Below are 21232 nucleotides of genomic sequence, written 5' to 3'. Positions count from 1 at the left end.
AGGCTGGATTTCTTGAAAAATTGTTTTTTTTTCGTCTATACAATGAGTTGCAAAAATTGCAGACAGAAAAGAAATAATTGCTCAAGGACATGATTTGTTGTCTTTTTCCTCACACAAACAGTACTATGGGTATATACTCAATAAGTAAATACCAAGGTTTATCTATATGGTAATCATAGAGTACCATGGCATTACCATTTAATAATAAAAATTTAATAAAGATAAAGGTAAATGTAATAATATTCACTGTACTTGCACACTTGCATATTACACCTCCAGTTTCCCAAATATTAAGATGATTTCCCTGCATTATTCAATATTTCCCACATCATCATACAAGTTAAAGCCTCAAGCATCTGGTTTACCTGTACCTTATTTTCTTGTTTATAGTTGATGTTTAAAATTTAATTTGATAAACCAAATGCCCTATATAACCTAAACCCTATGATTAGACTTTCTAATAGACACCAAAACATCCTGAGACCACATCAAAATCTGTTGCAATTACTATTAAATTAAAACTCTGTAAAAGACATTTGATTTGCACTATAGGTCTCAGATGTTTGGATCGACTGCTTGTTACTTGCATAAGCATGTTTCTCTGTTATACACGAGGGAAAGCGAACAATGAAAAGAAATCAGCTTTCTTGCTCTATTTCTTTCTCTGTCCATTTTTCTTTCCCAACCTCAAAATGAATCTGATGTTCTGTTACAAAAAAAGGAAAATAAAATGAACTTTTATTGGTGAAGGAGAAACAGGCTGGTTGAGGGGAGGAGGAAAGAGGAATGGATAAAGATATGCTTTAGTTAGAGAACGGGAGTGCAGAAGAAAGCCCATGAATCTCAATCTAATTTGTTCAGCTGGGACCAGAAAAGAGAAAGCAGCAAGGTCATCTGAGACAGGGTGACGCAACAATTACAAAAGCATGCCAGGCCCATTGTGACTGGTCATATCACTCTGTGTTTTTTTTTTTATAACATGTCATGATTTTTGCCCTTAACTTTCAATAGTTTACTATGAGAGAAGTATAGCTTGCATTCTGATTTAGGGTTTAGGTGTAAACATACATTGTATGAGATAATGACGTAATTAAACGTGAAAATGTATTGTGGATATTGTCCTACTATTAGAAAGTGGTGTTATATTTTGCATAAAATATCTCATAGCAGATGTACCATTCAAAAGTAAAAAAAAAAATGTTGATGTCAGCTCTATCATCACAGCAAAACTAAGAGAAATGACTGTACATCTGACTCTTTTGCCTTGGCCCACAGTTGCTCAACACTACTGACTGTGTGTTTGATTTTGCTAGCATTCCTTTTCTGTTTACAGAAGCATATTTCAGCATAATCCAGTGTTTTATGTATATTTGTTAGCAAAGAAACAAGAACAGCTTATAAAATATAAAAATATATTTATTTTTCCTCCAGTAGCATTCCTCATTTGGAGCATCTACAGCAAATGAGATGGAAACGGAATAATAAGTATCTCCTCTGCTCCCTATTTATTGTATTTTTCCTTTGGTCATCATTTATCAAACTTGGCCATAACTAGAGGACTAAATTGTGTATCTGTGTAGATGTAAATGCCCTACCAACACAGCTGCAGAGATCTGATTGGTGCTCCCAGATGCTCAAGTATCCAGTCAGATGTTCTTTGAGAAGATCTGCAAACACACATATGTATAAGACTTGAGTCATTAATTTGATACATTAAAATGATTCAGGCAGTCTCGTTCATAAAGCATCACTATTTTTAATGTTCAGAACTTTATGTATAAATGAACATGAATGATAACCCTGCTCTTTTAGCCAAAAACAGAGCAGAATAAAATAATATAAACTTACATTGAAGGAGGGACCTGAGCCATAACTATGGACCAGAATATCTGCTAAGTGGAATATTTTGACTTTTTGCCCCACTACATTTAAGATTTGTTTTTGATTTGTACAGTATATAAGTTTCCGTCCATTTGGATTACATCAATTTGGTGAAGAAACTATTTCTTCTATCAATAAATTCCTATTAAATTTCACAAATAATTGCAAAGAAACAAGTAACACATTGAATTAAACTTAACATTTTAAGTAGAAAGAATGAAATAGTATTTTCTTGTGCTCCAATTGAAAAATCTCTTTCTCTCTCTCTCTTTATATATATATATATATATATATATATGTATATATATATATATATATATATATATATATATATATATATATACATTGCCGTTTTAGCATAAACTTAATGTGATGCACATTTGTCAGTAAGTAAAAAGGCATGTGATGTATTATTTTTTAACTAATTGAATGTATATGAAATAGTTAATAATTACATAAGAAATTATTTATATAATGATATTTTCAAAATGCTTAGAATTGACTGTAAATTGTAAATTGATTGAAAATGTAAATTGTGAAAAACAATTACTTTTCAAAAAGTCTGAACATGGTTGAAATACAGCTGGTTGGAACAAGCATTATTCAATTAGTTAAAATGTATGCGATGGATACAAATAGGATTTATTGATACATTTATTGATAAATATTTTTTGCTTTGTTTTTAAAACTCATTAACTGTATTATAACTATTGCAGAAATCTCCACTGTTTCTTTTAGGCTTGACTGAATTATGTATTATTTTCTTCAGAAATCATAAAAATGTAATAGAACTGAATGAAGGGTGTATGTAAGTATTGGATACCATCATAATGCCTGCTTTTTATTTATTCTAATTTATCTTTCATATGGATTCATTTGAAGTAGAGGCCAGAGATCCCACAGTACACCCACAATGTCTATTTACATCACTATGGATCTATAATGAAATGAGCAGCCATATAAACCAAATCATTTCCTCCGCTGCCTGTATAAAAGAACATCTATTGCAAGCCATGGTACAGACACTGTGTGTTCATTATGTTCGCATTTCATGAGATGATGAGATTTAACAATTTCAAGAAGGGTTACATGCATCAGAATGCTTTCCATGGGCTCTGGATTTAAATATTACACTGCCTTTACAATGAAATCAAAAAGACAATGTGCCAAGAAACTTTTCACCTCATTCATCAAAGTTCTGGCAGCATTCCATCCTGAAGAATCTTTTCCAATTTAGATCTTGTACAGCAGCACTGTTACAATTGAAGATCCCTGTTCTTCTAATCGCGATTAAATCTTGAATAATTGGGTAACAACTGGCTACAGCTGTAACCTACTGTAGCATCTCCTAAGAAAGAAGTAGTTGACATTAATTTATGTATTTATTCACTTTTTGACAAGGAAAAACTCATGCTCTGATCCACCCATCTGTGTGGCCTACATAAACTACCTACTGTTCCTGAAATCTGCTCTATTAAAGTCACACTGACCCAGGATTGTGAGCCCTCTAAGGAATATGCCCTGTGGCAATCTCTCACTCTGTCTCCACAACCTGACACTTCAACAGTCACACGCACACAAAACAGGCATCACTATGAGAGATCACAGATCTGTGATGGCAACCATTAGACATATTTCAATAGCCCTATCATCTGTGACAGTATCACGACAGATATGTTCATGGAAAACTAGACCATTTGTATTCCTTTCATTCGTTCTCTCTGGATGTGGTAGCTAAGGGGTTTTAAGTGTTTGTAAATGTATATATGCATTTGCAAAATTGTTCTGTGTGATTGATAGGTGTTTTGTTTTTCTATCCAAGTCTCTAGAATCTTGCAACCTAATCAAAGCTGGTTTAAATCACCATAAAAGTAGCCCTTACGACTTGTGCACTATATTCCACATCCCCTGAAGCCATATGATACATTTGTGTGATACATTGTAAGATTCTTTAAAATGCAATCATTTAAAACTTATTAAGAATGAAAAATGTGAGCTTTAAGGTAAAACTTTTCTTTTTTCTTTTTTTGAGCAAACAGAGACACTTCCTGACCTGCTGGCACGAAACCATTTGCCAAAATGCACAACCTGCTGTGAACTCATTAACCTGGCAATTAATTTGAAGAAAGTTTATCTACATTATTTAAGGTCACAGCAAAGATGGCAGTAATGTATCACAGTATGTCAAATTAATTGTACTGAAAGACACCGCTCCATAAGCACCCTGTTCATTTAATTAACACCAGTTAAAAGGACAAAAGAACAGTCACTGAATGGGGAAACACAGAGAGAGAGTGAGAGAGAGTAATGGGAAAGTGAGACGACTCACAATAATATGACATTACATATTTGACTGATTTGAATCTGGCACCCAATAATCTCTCATTTCATTTGGATGAATAGATATCAGTATCAATTCTCTGTATCCAGTAAACTGGAGTTCTATGATTTCTATGGCTGCCTCATTGTCAAAACCATTCCAGTGCACTAAAACATTTGCTACCTTGATTTTCCCAGAATGCACCACCAAAAACAAAACAAAACAAGATTAGTTTTTTCCTTCCACCTAAACTATAATTCCACTATCCATTACATTGCTTTCTCTGTTTAAACAGTCATCTTGTCTGAATCAGGAGAGAAATATGCACAGATAAAGAATAAGCATGTTTTGAAGCAAAAACAGTCCGAAACATCTCTGATCAAACTTGGGTGGATTTTAATGAGAGAAGACAACAAGGGATGGACTTTTTCAGTGGAAGTGTTATTATGGATTATGGACTTATTTTGGGTTCCTTTAAACCATGTTTTACTAATTATATACATGCTGACAGTTAATTGTGTGTTTGGAGCTTGACAGCCTGTGGTCGACATTTAGAAGGTTGGCCTAATTGGAAAAATTCAATGTACATTTTTGCAAAACTCCAAAAACACACTTGTATGATTATGGGGAAGGTTATCAAATAATAAAGTCTTATTTGTGTGTGATTCCATGAATAATACTATGTTATGACCTCAAAACACTGATGTAGGAACTTTTTTCAGCTATAGTAAACTTGCTTGGTAGCTCACCTGGTACAGCACTGCACTAGCAATGCAAAGCACTCGCGTATGAGTCCCATGTAAAATATAACACTACAAGTGCTCAGAGACTTGTAGAAGCTAGCAAATGCAATTTTATCTGACATGTGACATTATCAGTTAGGTAAAGTGTAGGTGGAATGTTATTTTCAGATTTGCTCCACTCACAACTGCTGTGATAAATACAACAACCAACATATTAAAACATCACGAGATTCACTTTGATTTGTTGCAGATAAACCTGAATGCACTTTTAGTGCCATTCACTGGACATTTCATTTTGGAAGTGCAGCAAAACATGCAACAAGCAACTTAATATAATTTTGCTGACACAATCCAATAAGTCTGGGCTTTTGTGTTGAATTTTCCTTGTATGAAGACAGTCACATGGGTTTGGACCTTGAGTAAATAAATACTAACTCTTTAATGTACCTTGTTGTTCTTTCTGGATATAGCAAGAGGAAAGAGGAAAGAATAGAGAATGGCAGGAAATATGAGGATATGAGATACTGGCAAGGACAGGACTGGATGCATTTACATTTATAAGCAGAGCAGCATGTCTGAATCAATGTAAACATGTGCATGTGTGTTTTCCACGTTTGTGGGTCATGTGTGAGAGGTATACAGTCTGTGTAAGCTGTGTAAGCTCCTTACTGTATTTTTGCTTTTTTATTCTCTCACACACAAACTCACATGCATTCATCTCTTGGCTATTACATTACAGTGACCCAGAAAAGCATAAAATTGCATCAGTAAGCCAGAAATGACCAAATCCTGTTTCGGTAACCTAGCAGAACACAGGGAAAGCAAACCTTTGGTAGAACAGGTGCTATAATTGTGTCGATAGTGTGTGTATACTTTGTTTTCAGGCGTACATGTTTGTTTTGTGTGAGCGGTACTTCACGGAGTGTTCTGCAGTTTTTTCAAGGACCTCCTGGTTGCATCACCTATTTCAGAAATCAACTGGTGAATAACCAAACACTTATATATATTCATTTGTATTCCAGGCATAGTAGGATGAAGCAGGCATTCAGTACAGTGAGCTCTATCCTCTGGGGAAGCAGGGGAGGAAATACTGCAAGAAAATACTAGGAAAGAGGAGCAAGTGGTCATGTGCTTGAAACCGTAAAAAAATTCAGATTCTTATATATTGTACAGTATGTGTATTTTTTATTTGCATGTATATATATATATGAAAATATATATGAAAATGCATTCACATGAACATTGAAATCAGCCCACTCATTTTGACTTCATGGCACAAAAAAGATGACACGGTGTTCTGGTAAACAGCACATGGAGAAGCATCAGATCTGTCGAATACTCAAATGAAGCATCAACCACCCGCCCCCAACCAATTTTATGCCACTTGGAACCTTCCACACACCAGTAGAATCTTAATCAGCAGAGGTAACTGCAGATTGTGCCGTTTTAATTGATAGCTAGGGATGCCAGCTGAATTTCAAGCTTAGTAGGTGATAGTATCACATCATTGGAAATGAGTGATACCTCATTATGTCAAGATATCAGGCGGAGAAAGTAGAAGTACAGAAAAGAGATTAACATGAAATGCAAAATTAATGACAGCATGCAGAGGGTTCTCCCAAAGAGAATTACATAAATAATATACTGCAAATCAAGTTTTCTAATCAGTATTTTTGGCTTGTTTCCCTATTAAAATATCCTTAAAACAGGGTATATGTAAATGAGAAACAAAACTGCTTAAGATATTAAGACTTGTTTTCGAAAAATATATCTTGAATTAAGTTTATTTATCCTACCTCACTATCAAACAGCTTTCTTAAAGCATAAATTTCAATAAACTTGGTCATATTTATGCTTGAAGCAAGAAAAGCAATTGCCAGGAAGGTAATTTGCCTACGTTCAAGATATATTGCATGAGAAGAAGCCATAATATCTTTTGCGTTTTTCTACTCAAGTAAATGTATCTTTTTCCTTTCAGAATGTTCAGATGTCGTTTTACTCTAATACAATATATAAATACTGATGTTTTTGTTATTATTATTATTATTTATTAATTTATTATTACAATGTTCCAGGGTTCAAGTAATCATAACTATATAATTTGTGCAACAAATAACCCATTTTGTGGCATAAGGTGTTTCAATGGCTCTTCAATTAAGGAAAATAATAGCTAGGAGTCAATTAGTAATGAGAATTAATAATATATTGGAGATTTCAAATGCACTCACAACTTCCACAAGGCATTCATCAGGAAAGACTTTCTTTATTGTATTCTGAATTAAATGCACTGATTTGAATTGCTTTTTGTGGCATATACAGTAGCAGTTCCATTAAGCAGTATGAAGCTGGGAGTGAAAATAAAGAGAGGTTAACTAAAGTGTGTTTAAAAAATATCCATTGCAACAGACTTTTATCATTATAAATAATGCAGCCTGAATTTGTATAAGGCTGACCAACACTTATGAGAGCATGAGGGATCCGATCAAACAAAAATGAAAATGATATGACAAAAGAATTCGCATTTAAATAACCAAGTAGTATTTTGCATCAGATAACAGAGGTCTGAGTTTTCAAAGCAGCAACCAGCAAATTGAATGAGCTCCAAATGGGCAGAATAGTAAGTGTCCAAATTTCCAGAACATCTGTCACCTAAACCACAACATAATTTCAACTGTCAAGGGGCAAAGTCTAAAAATAATGACAAGCATGGCAAAAACAAATAAACTGCTTCAGCGAAAAAGTATGGTAGTCATGTCAAAGCTCATACTCGGTGCAAAAGATATTTGCTAAATGATGTTGAAGTACAAGCTCAAACATTACAACATATTACACAAAATGTTCAGAGATGCAGGGTGTAAACTGGAGTGCCCTGACATCCAGTGGATTACAGGATTTGTGTCTCTTTATGATTAATAGATGAGTCAAACTTTCCCATGAAATCTCATTCACTTTATGAACCTGCATCAGTCAACACTGAGCTGACTAATGCAGCTGTTCAAACTTACTATGTTTGTTCTTCAGATCAGAGATGTTATTCATGTAAAGTTTAATTCACAACACTTACATGCATGTAAGTGTATGCAGGGGAAACTTGCATGAATTTAAGGTCTACAGACAAATAGTCACTGGACTCACTGCACTAGTCCTTTCATGTGGCCCTCCCATAACCTTTTATGTAACCAGAACCATATCCTGTAAATCAGTCATATCATTCAGACTTCAGTAAAAAGAGAAAATATCAGGTTACTGCATGGCTGAAGAACAAAAACCATAACGCGATTGTAATTTGATATCAGAGGGAAACGTTATAAATAGTGTAGCTGAACGAATGTTTTACTTAATATAGTAAGTAAAAAGCTGCCTGGACGGAGTTGTTTGGACGTAGTGGAAGTTTTCTTGTGAAATCCTTGCATTCGCGCATTGGTGAGTTCCGTATGTATAATTGAATAAAGAAGTGTTAGAAATAAGAATAAGAAAGTGTTTTACCTATAACGTCTTTACATAGGGAAATTGTGTTATAGCCTTATGCAACTGGTCAGTGTTAGAAATCTGAAACAATGTGTTTGCTTTGCATGGGGTCGTGCAAGGGTTTTAACTTCGCTACTTTAAATTAGGGTGCCTTGGTGTTAAGTTCGCGAACAGCGAACGCATAGATGTTTTTGAATGAGTCTTTGAACTGAACGAATTATTCTCGTGTCTCTTTTAAGCACAGACTCGTATCGTTCGTTCGCCGTGGTCTCGTCATGAATGCTTTCCTGTCTCATATCATGAATTAATGCATTCGTCCCCATTCGCATAGCCTACTATCCACGCTAAATATTACTAATCTAAAAAAAACTATTCAGGGGGATAGTATGCGAATTGGACAACAGGGCATGGTAAGATTTGATCTACTGAACGAACGCGACCTCTCCACTAAACTACTTTACAACTTTATTGAACGAACGTCATGTCCGTCATGTATCCGGTTCATCCACGGGAGGCAGTGCCGGCCTGAAGGGTTGTGGGGCCCTAGGCGAGATAAAAAAAAATTGAGCCCACTGGTGTAAAAACAGTGAGAAGAGAGCACATAAAATACAATTTCAATATTTAAGTTTATACATTTTTATTACCTGTAACAAACTCAACATGAAATACATGTGTAAAAATATTTAATCAGATTTAATTTGGAAAGAGGAGGAGACCTTTTTTTAGCATGAATTAGTGGGATGGATAATTAATTGATTATTTAATGAAACATGCTGAATGTCGCCTAATTTTCTCTCACATATCACACAAGTATGTCTGTGATCATGGGCATAATCACATTTATTAAATAAAGTATTAATACTACACTAATGAATAATGTATTATGTTTAGCGAAACATACCTTTACTTTGAGCCTGCTTTTCTCCATCTGCTTTTCTCTTCTTTCTTTTTTCGGTTCAGAAAAGATATCGTTTGGATGCCATTTAATTTCAAATTAAAATAGCATCAATGTGCATTGCATAAATTAGAAATATGTCGATCAAAAATAGCAACCAGATTTATGACGTTATATAACTTTAGACTTATTTAAGACACTTTCTCGAGTATATATCGAAAGGAATTTACAGAGATATGTGGCTAAGTGGAATATTGTGGAATCTGTACTAGAAATACGTTACGACATTCTAGTTCACCCAATAGCCTATTGTGGGAGGTGTTATGCTAAATAGAGTGTGGTGCTGCCGTGTATGTTTCTAATCTTTTTTCCGCTTTTATTTAGACAGTTTTTTATTATTATTATCGTTTTCAGCTATTTGTCATGTATTAATTATTCAGAGATATTCTTTTAATAAAATATGTTTTGTATTTTGCTCACCGTCATTGTGAATTGTATCGTGTTTGATGGGGACTGTGCAATACTAAAGCGTTTTAATTGACACATGACCACTCATACTACATGTGGATAATTGAAAAAAAAAACTCAACTAAAAATGCATGACATCATTCGAGGGGCCCTCAAACCAAAGTGGGGCCCAAGCGACCGTCTGTATCGCCTATTGGACGGCCGGCATTGACGGGAGGAATGTATAAAAGTAACTAATGACCACCACATAAAGTTACATAAAGTAAAGTTGCACTGTTAATAGAACACTAACACCAAATAGCAATTGTTATAAATTAGAATAAAGAAACCAAAACAGCGTCCAAAATTAAGGTCCGGGTCATAAAATAAATAAATACATTTAGCCTACTATATTTTGTAAAATTAAAAAATACATAAATAAATCAGTCTCTCAGATTTTCCTTAGTGTCACTAAAATGTCTAAGCTCTGTTTCATAACATAATTATGTATTTGTATAGTAAAAAAAAAAAAGGTGTGGAAATGGTTGGTTGCAGTGGCAGTTGTAACTTTAGAAACGGAAAAGTACAAATGTCTGCTATTGATGGTACAAAAATTGTACTTACACCCCCCTTTCACCACCACCTAGGCATGAGTAAAGTTGAAATATAAATCCAGCTCTGGAGGTAAATACCCTTTGCTCCTTTGAGATCATGAACTTTCACTTACACACAACACACATATACATGCATAGTGATGTTATGGGCAAGGGTAAACTGTGACTTACATTACAACTTGACCATGATTTAGCATGTTTTCAAGCTATTCAATGCATTACAGAGTTTATATAATGAAACTGGGCTGGTTTACAGAAAAAATGGTTCCCATGTAAAAGCACTCATGATAATCTAATTGATTCCCAGTGAATAATTGTTGTATAACTGAAATCTATGTGGTTCTACTAGGCTACTTGTTTTTTATGGATGATATTCCAGGCTTAAATGTACCAATCCTTTACATTACATTCAACATAAAAAATGAATAAATTGATGCATTTATTGAATTTATTGCAGCTAATTCAATAAACTCATATGAAATAAAGTTGACTACTATAGCTTGGTAATACTTTCATATCACTGTGCGAAAGTATCAAAATTTAAATTTTGTATTCTGCTTTATTATGAATTTATTGTGTATATCTGTGTTTAGGATGCAGTACAGTAAAGTAGAGCTACAGTAGAGCATGGTGCTAGCAACATCAAAGCCATGGGGTCTATTCCCTGCGAATGAATGAACTGATCAAATTATGCCTTGAAAGTAATGCCCAAAGTCACTTTGGATAAAAGCATCTGCCAAAAGCATGGCATTATTAGGTAAAAAATAGTTTAATTTGATGGAATTGTGGCAGTTCTGATTCTGTACCACAGTTGTAACGTTAAATAGTAGTTCATTAACTACACCTCAACTTGGAAATGCTCTTTTCCCTATTAAAGGCTGACTGACCCTTTACTTACATTACATACTATAGTATTTGTGTCTTGTCATGCACATTGAGTCTGAAGGAGAGTAAGCTGTACTTACACTTAACAAAGGCTGACCTGGTAGTGATTTTGCTGTCTACATTTTCATGGGTAAGAACATGTTTCTTGGTATGAATATAATCAGCATATAGATACTGTAGGAGCAATAGACCTTAATGTTGACCAGACTTATTTGACTGTCAAATATAAAAAGTCTGAATTTAAAGGGTTAGTTCACCCAATAATGAAAATTATGTAATTAATAACTCACCCTCATGTCGTTCCAAACCAGTGAGACCTCCGTTTATCTTCGGAAAACAGTTTGAGATATTTTAGATTTAGTCCGAGAGCTCTCAGTCCCTCCATTGAAACTGTGTGTACGGTATACTGTCCATGTCCAGAAAGGTAAGAAAAACATCATCAAAGTAGTCCATGTGACATCAGAGGGTCAGTTAGAATTTTTTGAAGCATCGAAAATACATTTTGGTCTTAAAATAGCAAAAACTACGACTTTATTCAGCATTGTCTTCTCTTCCATGTCTGTTGTGAGAGAGTTCAAAACAAAGCAGTTTGTGATGTCTGGTTCGCGAACGAATCATTCGATGTAACCGGATCTTTTTGAACCTGTTCACCAATTCGAACTGAATCGTTTTAAACGGTTCACGTCTCCAATGCGCATTAATCCACAAATGACTTAAGCTTTTAACTTTTTTAATGTGGCTGACACTCCCTCTGAGTTCAAACAAACCAATATCCTGGAGTAATTCATTTACTCAAACAGTACACTGACTGAACTGCTGTGAAGAGAACTGAAGATGAACACCGAGCCAAGCTAGATAATGAACGAAACATTGACTCGAGTCAAGAACCGGTTGCATCGGTTTTCGGATCACCAGTAGTTCTTCCGGACATTTGATTCAATAAACCGGTTGAAGAAAACTGTTCACCGGTTCTTTTGCGCTCGACGTAGTGGCGTCATTGGCGATGATTGCCCTTGATTCAAGCCTTCGGTTTACCTGGGCTCATAAAATTAGCACAGAATCAGTTCAGAATCAATCACCAAAAGAATCAGTTCGGTTCAGACACTCTGTGTGTCATTCTGCTTCACGCTGAATCACACATGCGCAGTATCATCAGCTCCTCGGTTCTCGAATTGGACGCGTCCGAAAGAAACGGTTCTTGACTCGAGAACGAGTCAGTCTGTTGTTCTTTATCTGGCTCGGCTCGGTGTTCATCATCAGTTCTCTCTTCACAGCAGTTCAGTCAGTGTACTGTTTGAGTAAATGAATTACTCCGGGATATTGGTTTGTTTGAACTCAGAGGGAGTGTCAGCCACATTAAAAAAGTTAACAGCTTAAGTCATTTATGGATTAATGCGCATTGGTGACGCGAACCGTTTAAAACGATTCAGTTCGATTTGGTGAACAGGTTCAAAAAGATCCGGTTACATCGAATGATTCGTTCGTGAACCAGACATCACAAACTGCTTTGTTTTGAACTCTCTCACAACAGACACGGAAGAGAAGACAATGCTGAATAAAGTCGTAGTTTTTGCTATTTTTGGACCAAAATGTATTTTCAATGCTTCAAAAAATTCTAACTGACCCTTTGTCATGATGTCACATGGACTACTTTGATGATGTTTTTCTTACCTTTCTGGACATGGACAGTAGACCGTACACACAGTTTCAATGGAGGGACTGAGAGCTCTCGGACTAAATCTAAAATATCTTAAACTGTGTTCCGAAGTCTCACTGGTTTGGAATGACATGAGGGTGAGTTATTAATTACATAATTTTGATTATTGGGTGAACTAACCCTTTAAGCTCTTTCTCCAAAAATATGCAGTATATTTTAATTTTGTGCACACATTTTCATCTTTAAATCAACATAGTCTTTTATTCATTGATTATTTAGATGACATGAACTCTCATGGATCTTCCAATTAGTGCAGCTTTCCTGCCCCAAATTAGCATTTCATTTTCAGATCACTTTGTCGATAAAATGCATTTCAAAAGCAACATTGAAAAGTTCTTGGATGGTCTTTACATTGAATGCCCTGACAAAACAATAGTAGAAGGTAAAATATATACATAAAATATATGTGGTAAATCTTACAAATATGTGTTTAATAATTAAGATGATTTTGAGGTCTTTCACTGGTTCACTCTTGTTCCCTTGCTTTACCACAGGTGTCATGAACAGACAGCCATGTGGCCAAATCTTTATAGCTCTTGTACTGACAACTGTCCCAGTTGTTCAAAGTGGGAAGGTTCTTGTCTTTCCAGTGGATGGCAGTCACTGGGTCAACATGAACATCTTGGTGGAGGCACTTCACACCAAAGGTCACAATGTTACAGTCATTCGGATGGCAGACAGCTGGTACATCAAAGAATTCTCACCTCACTACACATCAATCACTATAAATTCTCCTGGAGGATTCGACGAAGAATTCTTTGAGACATTTGCATTCAGACTTATGAAAATTCTGAGGGAAGGTTCCACCTGGGCTCATCTGAAGCTGGAGATAGAGACGTGGCTAGGTACTTATGAGTTGACCAAAGTAGAATGTGAGATGATAAAGAGCATGATGGAAGACCAGCAGCTAATACAGTCTTTTAGGGATGCCAAGTATGATTTGCTTCTTACAGATCCATTCTTGTTTGGAGGTGTTCTTTTGGGCAACTTCCTGAAGCTGCCCATTGTCTACAATATCCGTTGGACGATGTATAGTGAAGCGCATTTTGTGATAGCTCCTTCTCCACTTTCTTATATTCCTTTTCCGATGGTGGAGTTATCAGACCGCATGAGTTTTTTTCAAAGAGTGTTAAATGTAGTCATGTACATTGTAGCTGAAGCTATGGGTGCTTTACTGTTTGCTCCAAATTATAATGCACTTTGTGAACAGTTCATTGGCCCTGGAGTGTCCTTCCTTATGTTAATTCAGAGTGCTGATCTGTGGCTACATAGAGTTGATTTTATTTTTGAATTCCCACGTCCCACTATGCCGAACATTGTCTACATGGGAGGTTTTCAATGCAAGCCATCAAAACCTCTTCCCCAAGATCTGGAGGACTTTGTGCAGAGCTCTGGTGATCATGGTGTCATCATCATGTCTCTGGGCACTCTCGTTGGTCAGCTTCCTGATGATGTGGCTGAGGCGATTGCTGAAGCTTTTGCAGAACTTCCACAGAAGATCATCTGGAGGTACAAAGGAAAGAGACCATCTGCTCTAGGAAACAACACCTTAATGATGGACTGGATGCCTCAGAATGATCTTCTGGGTCATCCTAAGACCAGAGCCTTTGTGGCACATGGAGGAACCAATGGGATTCAAGAAGCCATTTACCACGGGGTCCCGATCATTGGATTTGGGCTGATTTTTGACCAACCTGATAATCTTGTAAAAATGAGAGTACGAGGTGTAGCCAAGACTATAGATTTTGCCACAGTGGATAAGGACTCCTTTCTTAAAACTGTCAAAGAGGTGCTTTATGATCCCTCTTATCGGGAGAACATGCAGAGGCTCTCAAGGCTTCACAAAGACGTTCCATTGAAACCTCTGGACAACGCCATCTTCTGGATTGAGTTTGTTATGAGGCACAAAGGTGCTGCTCACTTGCGCACAGAGTCTTACAAAATGCCCTGGTACTCTTATCACTCTGTTGATGTCATACTGCTCCTGCTTTCTGCTGTGTCACTCATAATCTTGACTATATATGCAGTAATCAGATATTTCTGCTGCAGAATATGCATGAGAAAAACAAAAAACTAACTTGAATGAGTTTTGTATTATTATTTAAGTAATGAGCTACTCTATGTCAGGCATTTCCTGTATATTAATGACCACAGCTTTGAATCATTATGATGTTCATTTCATATGGTCTATGATCTATAGATGTTGATTTATTGGTTTGTGCACATTTAAGTTTGTGTTATTGTTTGAGAACCGTATTGTGTATTTCATTAATGAATTTTGTCAGCTCTTTCATGGTTTTTATTTATATTAACTGATTAGATTTTGTTCTCTTTGAGGTTTTCCTTTTTTCTTTTATGCTATTATTTCACCATTCCGTACATGACCCAAAGGTGTGTTGGACCAATCTGAATTGAAACAGAAATACTGTAACTAATAATAACTGCTGATGTTTTAATGCCTTAGCCTTTCATTTATTTGGTGAGCAAAGGTCTTTAAAAAAACACAAACAAAATACAGTTCAGCAAAATACATACAATGGCACAAGCATAGTTCAAATGATTCCCCAATGAATTATGTCAGGATTCTTTTTTGTAAATCAATGCATTGCAACCGGGGTATTCTAACCAAATCCCAAACAAACCACTTCTTGTAACTGGTTCTTTTTAAAGACTTACACACATACAGCTTGCAACTTACTGTGTTATGTTGTACTCAAACCTCATTAAGCTTTAATAGATTAAGGTTTGTTGTTTGTATGACAGTATTACCTTAAAATACACATTAATTCAGCAGTAGCTATTTTGTAAGAATGTATAAATGATTTAATTAAATATTTCACCATATTGTTTATTTTGATAATCATTTTTATTTCAAATGTTTTTATGTAGCATATAAAACATGTACAGTATATGGAACTCAATTACATTTAGAGAATCAGTTTGATTTAAAGATCTATCAGGCATTTCACATGATTTTTTTATGTATTGAAAATAAAATTACATATTTTGTTAAAGTAAGTGCTGTTGTTTTTCATTATATTTCCAACCTGGAATGTGTTTGTGCAAAAGACATTCTGGTCTTTCCTGTAAAATGCTTAGTTATATGTAGTCTAATACTTATATAGTTTTGATATGAAGTACCAGCCATATAAGTAGCTGCAGTGCACTTAACTTGTCAGCATCCAGGTAAAATTACACAATCAAATTCTAACTGGTAGCTCATTAACTAGGGCTTTGCAGGTAAATGCCCTTTGCCCCATTAAAAACGTTTAAATAAGCATATCAGCATGCACAACAAGACCAACGGAGAGTAAATGCTTGTAATTTTGTGACTTACACTACATTCAAGCCTGACCTGGTAGTGATTTTGCATGCTATATATATATATATTTAGTTTTTTTTTTTATATGAATATCACAGAGATCACAAGGAGCAATATCACTTAATATTACTACTAGATGTGTTTGTTGCCTCACAAATGAGAAAAATCAATATTTTGGGTGTTTTTCCTTTTTCGCAGATTTGAATGCCATCTAGGAAACACAAACCAGGTGAGTATATGCTCTTGGTCACTACAATTAAGTACTGTGTCTTGTTAAAAAAAAAGAAATTAATCAACTTGGCTTTTTCCCACTGATTCTAAAAGACAGTAACGTTAAGGCAAAAATACAATACATTAAATTTGAACAGTAGATCATTAGTTATCATAAAATTGCCAACTTTGTAAATGGTTATGAAAAATGGGTGACATATTATAAATGACCACGAAACACACACTGCCATACCTTCAAAACGTTTGTTCACAACAACCTCATGCAGGAACATGTTGCTCATTTTTAAGACATTGCATGACAAATTAAAATGGCATGTTGTAAAATTGGATCAAAATAGTAAACGCGTTTTATATACTACTGAATGGAATCACAGTTTGAAACTAAAAATTTTGAGTCGGGGCCAATCATATGCTATGCGATTTTCAGCAAAATCTGTCAACTCTGACTGGCCAATATCTGCAGAATGGCTCTGACTTTCAGCAACTAGTATTAATGCATCCAAACTGCAATTCTGGGCAAAAGATGTGTAATGTTGCTTCTTTGCTTTGGCTCCTCTTAGTTCTGCTGCCTTGCCCCAACACTCACTAGCATTTCAGTTTACAATCTGTTCAAAGACATCACAGACAGATGCAATGTTCAAATGATATATACTTCAATAATATTACAACTTTACATACTCAAATGGTTCTATCAGTAGGTTATTCTTACTCTGTTGGTTTACAGCAGGTGCAATGAACAGACAGATTTTTCAGTCGTGTGGCCAAATCAGATTAACAGTTCTGCTGCTGACGACTGTCACAATTGTTCAAAGCGGGAAGGTTCTTGTCTTTCCAGTGGATGGCAGTCACTGGGTCAACATGAACATCTTGGTGGAGGCACTTCACGCCAAAGGTCACAATATAACAGTCATTCGGATGGCAGACAGCTGGTACATCAAAGAATTCTCACCTCACTACACATCAGTAACTCTGAATTCTCCTGGAGGATTCGAAGAAGAATTTTTTGAGATGTTTGCATTCAGACTTATGAAAATCCTGAGAGAAGGTTCCACCTGGGCTCGTCTAAAACTGGAGATAGAGATGTGGGTAAATGTTGGAAAGATGTTTAAAATAAAAAGTGAGATGATAGTCAACATGTTTGAAGACCAACAGCTAATGCAGTCTATAAAAGACACTAAATATGATTTGGTTCTTACAGATCCAGTTGATTTTGGAGGCATTTTATTGGGTCATTATTTCAAACTACCCATTGTCTACAATGTCCGTTGGACAGTGTGCAATGAGGCTCATTCTGTAATAGCTCCTTCTCCACTTTCTTATGTTCCTTTGCCAATGCTGGAGTTAACAGATCGCATGAGTTTTTTGGAAAGAGTGAAGAATGTTGTAATGTACATCATAACTGAAACACAAGTCGCTTTTATGATTGCTCCAACATATAATGCACTTTGCGAACGTTTTATTGGCCCTGGGGTGTCCTTCCTTACGCTAGTTCAGAGTGCTGATCTGTGGCTCCACAGAGTTGATTTTATTTTTGAATTCCCACGTCCCACTATGCCAAACATTGTCTACATGGGAGGTTTTCAATGCAAGCCTTCAAAACCTCTTCCCCAAGATCTGGAGGACTTTGTGCAGAGCTCTGGTGATCATGGTGTCATCATCATGTCTCTGGGCACTCTCGTTGGTCAGCTTCCTGATGATGTGGCTGAGGCGATTGCTGAAGCTTTTGCAGAACTTCCACAGAAGATCATCTGGAGGTACAAAGGAAAGAGACCATCTGCTCTAGGAAACAACACCTTAATGATGGACTGGATGCCTCAGAATGATCTTCTGGGTCATCCTAAGACCAGAGCCTTTGTGGCACATGGAGGAACCAATGGGATTCAAGAAGCCATTTACCACGGGGTCCCAATCATTGGATTTGGGCTGATTTTTGACCAGCCTGATAATCTTGCAAAAATGAGAGTAAAGGGTGTAGCCAAGACTGTAGACTTTGCCACAGTGGATAAGCACTCCTTCCTTAAAACTGTGAAAGAGGTGCTTTATGATCCCTCTTATCGGGAGAACATGCAGAGGCTCTCAAGGCTTCACAAAGATGTTCCAGTGAAACCTCTGGACAACGCCATCTTCTGGATTGAGTTTGTTATGAGGCACAAAGGTGCTGCTCACTTGCGCACGGAGTCTTACAAAATGCCCTGGTACTCTTATCACTCTGTTGATGTCATACTGCTCCTGCTTTCTGCTGTGTCACTCATAATCTTGACTATATATGCAGTAATCAGATATTTCTGCTGCAGAAAATGCATGAGAAAAACAAAAAACAAAAGCAAATGAGTTCAGTTGTTAAATCGACAATATTTGTGTTGTACTGTCTCTACAGCTTTATTGTTTGTGTTCAACTATATTTAGTTCTGGTTTAAGTAAGTGAACAGGTCAATCTCTTATTTAAAATTATTTTCATACAGTGATTGATAAATGTTGATTTATTCAAACCCTATTAGATTCTATTTACTTTATATACTGTATATGAACAAATATTGTATAAACATGCCATTTATTGTATCATATAGCTGCAGTGTCATGTATACATATTTTCATACATATACTGTATATCTAATGTCTTAGTGTTCTTCTCAGCACTCGATCATCCAGTCATCAATTATTTTTGCAAAAAAAACATCTGAATGTACAGTAATCCTCATATAGCTGTAAAATACTATTCACAATAGGGATTTTCAGCACTCATTTCTCCAGGCTTCAGTGTCACATGATCCTTCAGAAATCATTCTAATATGCTGATTGTTGCTAGGAAACATTTCTTATTATTATCAGTGTTGAAAACAGTGATTCCTTGATGAATATAAAAAAGTACATTTATTTAAAATCTAAATCTTTCGTAATATTATACGTCATTACTGACACTTTTGATTAATTTAATGGATCCTTGCTGAATAAAAATATAAATTTCTTTAAAAAAATCTTACTAACCCCAAATGTTTGAACGGTAATGTATAGATTCCTATTATAGTGCAGTGGTTTAATTCATGGTATATTGTTCATCAAACTGGGTGGCCAGAAGAGCACAGTGCCTGTTGTCCCTTTCACTTTGTGAGAGCAGAATAAAAAGAAAGGCCAAGTACTCATAATCCAGCACTTGATAGAACTAAAAGAGCTCTTGTCATAGGAGTCCTTATTATATCCGTATCACATTACAAATTCCAAGTGTTACTGTAGTTACCTAAGGGTTAAAAAAAGAACATGATGGGAAATTTTACAACCCAGTCTATCAAAGTGAAGGAAAGTATTATCTGGCATGGCTCGATCTATTGTGGGTTTAGCTGTCTTAAAAACAGACACGGCTGCTGTAAAAATGTCTCTGTAATTGATGTACTGTGTGATTTTTTATTATTTTGACCTTCTTGAACTGGGCTAAATGATGTTGAAATTCTCCTATATCTAAATGGTTGGGGTTTTGTGGCTGTAATTTTTTGTTGTAATGTGACAAATTCATATGACTGATTTGACTTTTCTACAGTTATTCTCATTATATTTTAATAAATTTACTGAATGCAACATCCACTTCCTTACTCTTACTGAATTACTGAGTTCACTCATTTTTGTTTTTGTTATACAGCTAAAATTTTGCTGCGCTTTACTGCTTAAAGGGGTGGTGCTGCAAGATGATTTACATATGGATATCATTTTAAAATGTGCTTGTTCTCTTGCTTTGCAACAGGAACTATGAACGGAGAGGTTTTTCAGGTGCTTGGGCCATTTGTGCTAACTCTTCTACTGACAACTGTCCCAGTTGTTCAAAGTGGGAAGGTTCTTGTCTTTCCAGTGGATGGCAGTCACTGGGTCAACATGAACATCTTGGTGGAGGCACTTCACGCCAAAGGTCACAATGTTACAGTCATTCGGATGGCAGACAGCTGGTACATCAAAGAATTCTCACCTCACTACACATCAATCACTCTGAGGTCTGAAGGAGGATTTGGTGAAGAATTCCTAGAGTTGTTTGTATCGAGACTTTTAGGAATTATAAGGGAAGGTTCCACCTGGGCTCGTCTGAAGCTGGAGATAGAGATGTGGCAAAGTTCTATAAAGATGATTGAAATAGAAAGTGAGATGATAGTCAACATGATAGAAGACCAGCAACTAATGCAGTCCTTAAAAGCCGCCAAGTATGATTTGATTCTGACAGATCCGGCCATGTTTGGAGGGATCTTACTGGGTCACTATCTCAAACTGCCCATTGTCTACAATGTCCGTTGGACATTGTTCAGTGAGGCTCATTTTTTTATAGCTCCTTCTCCTCTTTCATATGTACCTTTGCCAATGCTGGAATTATCAGACCACATGAGTTTCTTGGAAAGAGTGAAGAATGTAGTGATGTATACTATAACTGAAACACTTGTTGCTCTCTTGTTTACTCCAATTAGTAATGCACTTTGCGAACAGTTCATCGGCCAAGGAACATCCTACTTTTCTTTAACTCAGAGTGCTGATCTGTGGCTTCATAGAGTTGATTTTATTTTTGAATTCCCACGTCCCACTATGCCAAACATTGTCTACATGGGAGGTTTTCAATGCAAGCCATCAAAACCTCTTCCCCAAGATCTGGAGGACTTTGTGCAGAGCTCTGGTGATCATGGTGTCATCATCATGTCTCTGGGCACTCTCGTTGGTCAGCTTCCTGATGATGTGGCTGA

The 21232-nt window shown here is 36.0% G+C and overlaps 3 protein-coding genes across 6 annotated transcripts in view; all 3 read left to right on the top strand.

Annotated features, from left to right (window-relative positions):
* Positions 1–21232, top strand: part of LOC132143438 (lysosomal alpha-glucosidase-like) — a 128539-nt gene that overhangs the window by 44194 nt on the left and 63113 nt on the right. The gene's annotated exons all lie outside the window — the stretch shown is intronic.
* On the top strand, positions 8241–20246 carry LOC132143434 (UDP-glucuronosyltransferase 2C1-like). 4 transcript variants are annotated; one of them, XM_059553636.1, is made up of 3 exons: positions 8241–8367; positions 16491–16521; positions 17251–20246. In XM_059553636.1, exons 2-3 carry the CDS (start codon positions 16497–16499, stop codon positions 18852–18854), a joined length of 1629 nt encoding a protein of 542 aa, XP_059409619.1. In that variant the 5' UTR covers positions 8241–8367; positions 16491–16496; the 3' UTR covers positions 18855–20246. The 4 variants fall into 4 exon arrangements, with proteins under 4 accessions (XP_059409619.1, XP_059409617.1, XP_059409620.1 ...); XM_059553634.1 differs by having other exon boundaries at positions 17248–20246; XM_059553635.1 differs by lacking the exon at positions 8241–8367 and adding an exon at positions 16266–16328 and having other exon boundaries at positions 17248–20246.
* Positions 8254–15961, top strand: LOC132143436 (UDP-glucuronosyltransferase 2C1-like). Its single transcript, XM_059553638.1, has 2 exons — positions 8254–8367; positions 13465–15961. Exon 2 carries the CDS (start codon positions 13470–13472, stop codon positions 15045–15047), a length of 1578 nt encoding a protein of 525 aa, XP_059409621.1. The 5' UTR covers positions 8254–8367; positions 13465–13469; the 3' UTR covers positions 15048–15961.

The sequence above is a fragment of the Carassius carassius genome, chromosome 7 (assembly GCF_963082965.1).
Source record: "Carassius carassius chromosome 7, fCarCar2.1, whole genome shotgun sequence".
NCBI classification, from domain to species: domain Eukaryota; kingdom Metazoa; phylum Chordata; class Actinopteri; order Cypriniformes; family Cyprinidae; genus Carassius; species Carassius carassius.
This window is presented reverse-complemented; position numbering and strand designations above follow the sequence as displayed.

Bases quoted from the DNA above. Each gene is read 5' to 3' on its own strand.
- LOC132143436 (XM_059553638.1), top strand. From the start codon at position 13,470: ATGAACAGACAGCCATGTGGCCAAATCTTTATAGCTCTTGTACTGACA.
- LOC132143434 (XM_059553634.1), top strand. From the start codon at position 16,497: ATGCCATCTAGGAAACACAAACCAG. The intron at 16,522-17,247 runs GTGAGTATATGC...GTTGGTTTACAG, and splicing joins ATCTAGGAAACACAAACCAG to CAGGTGCAATGAACAGACAG.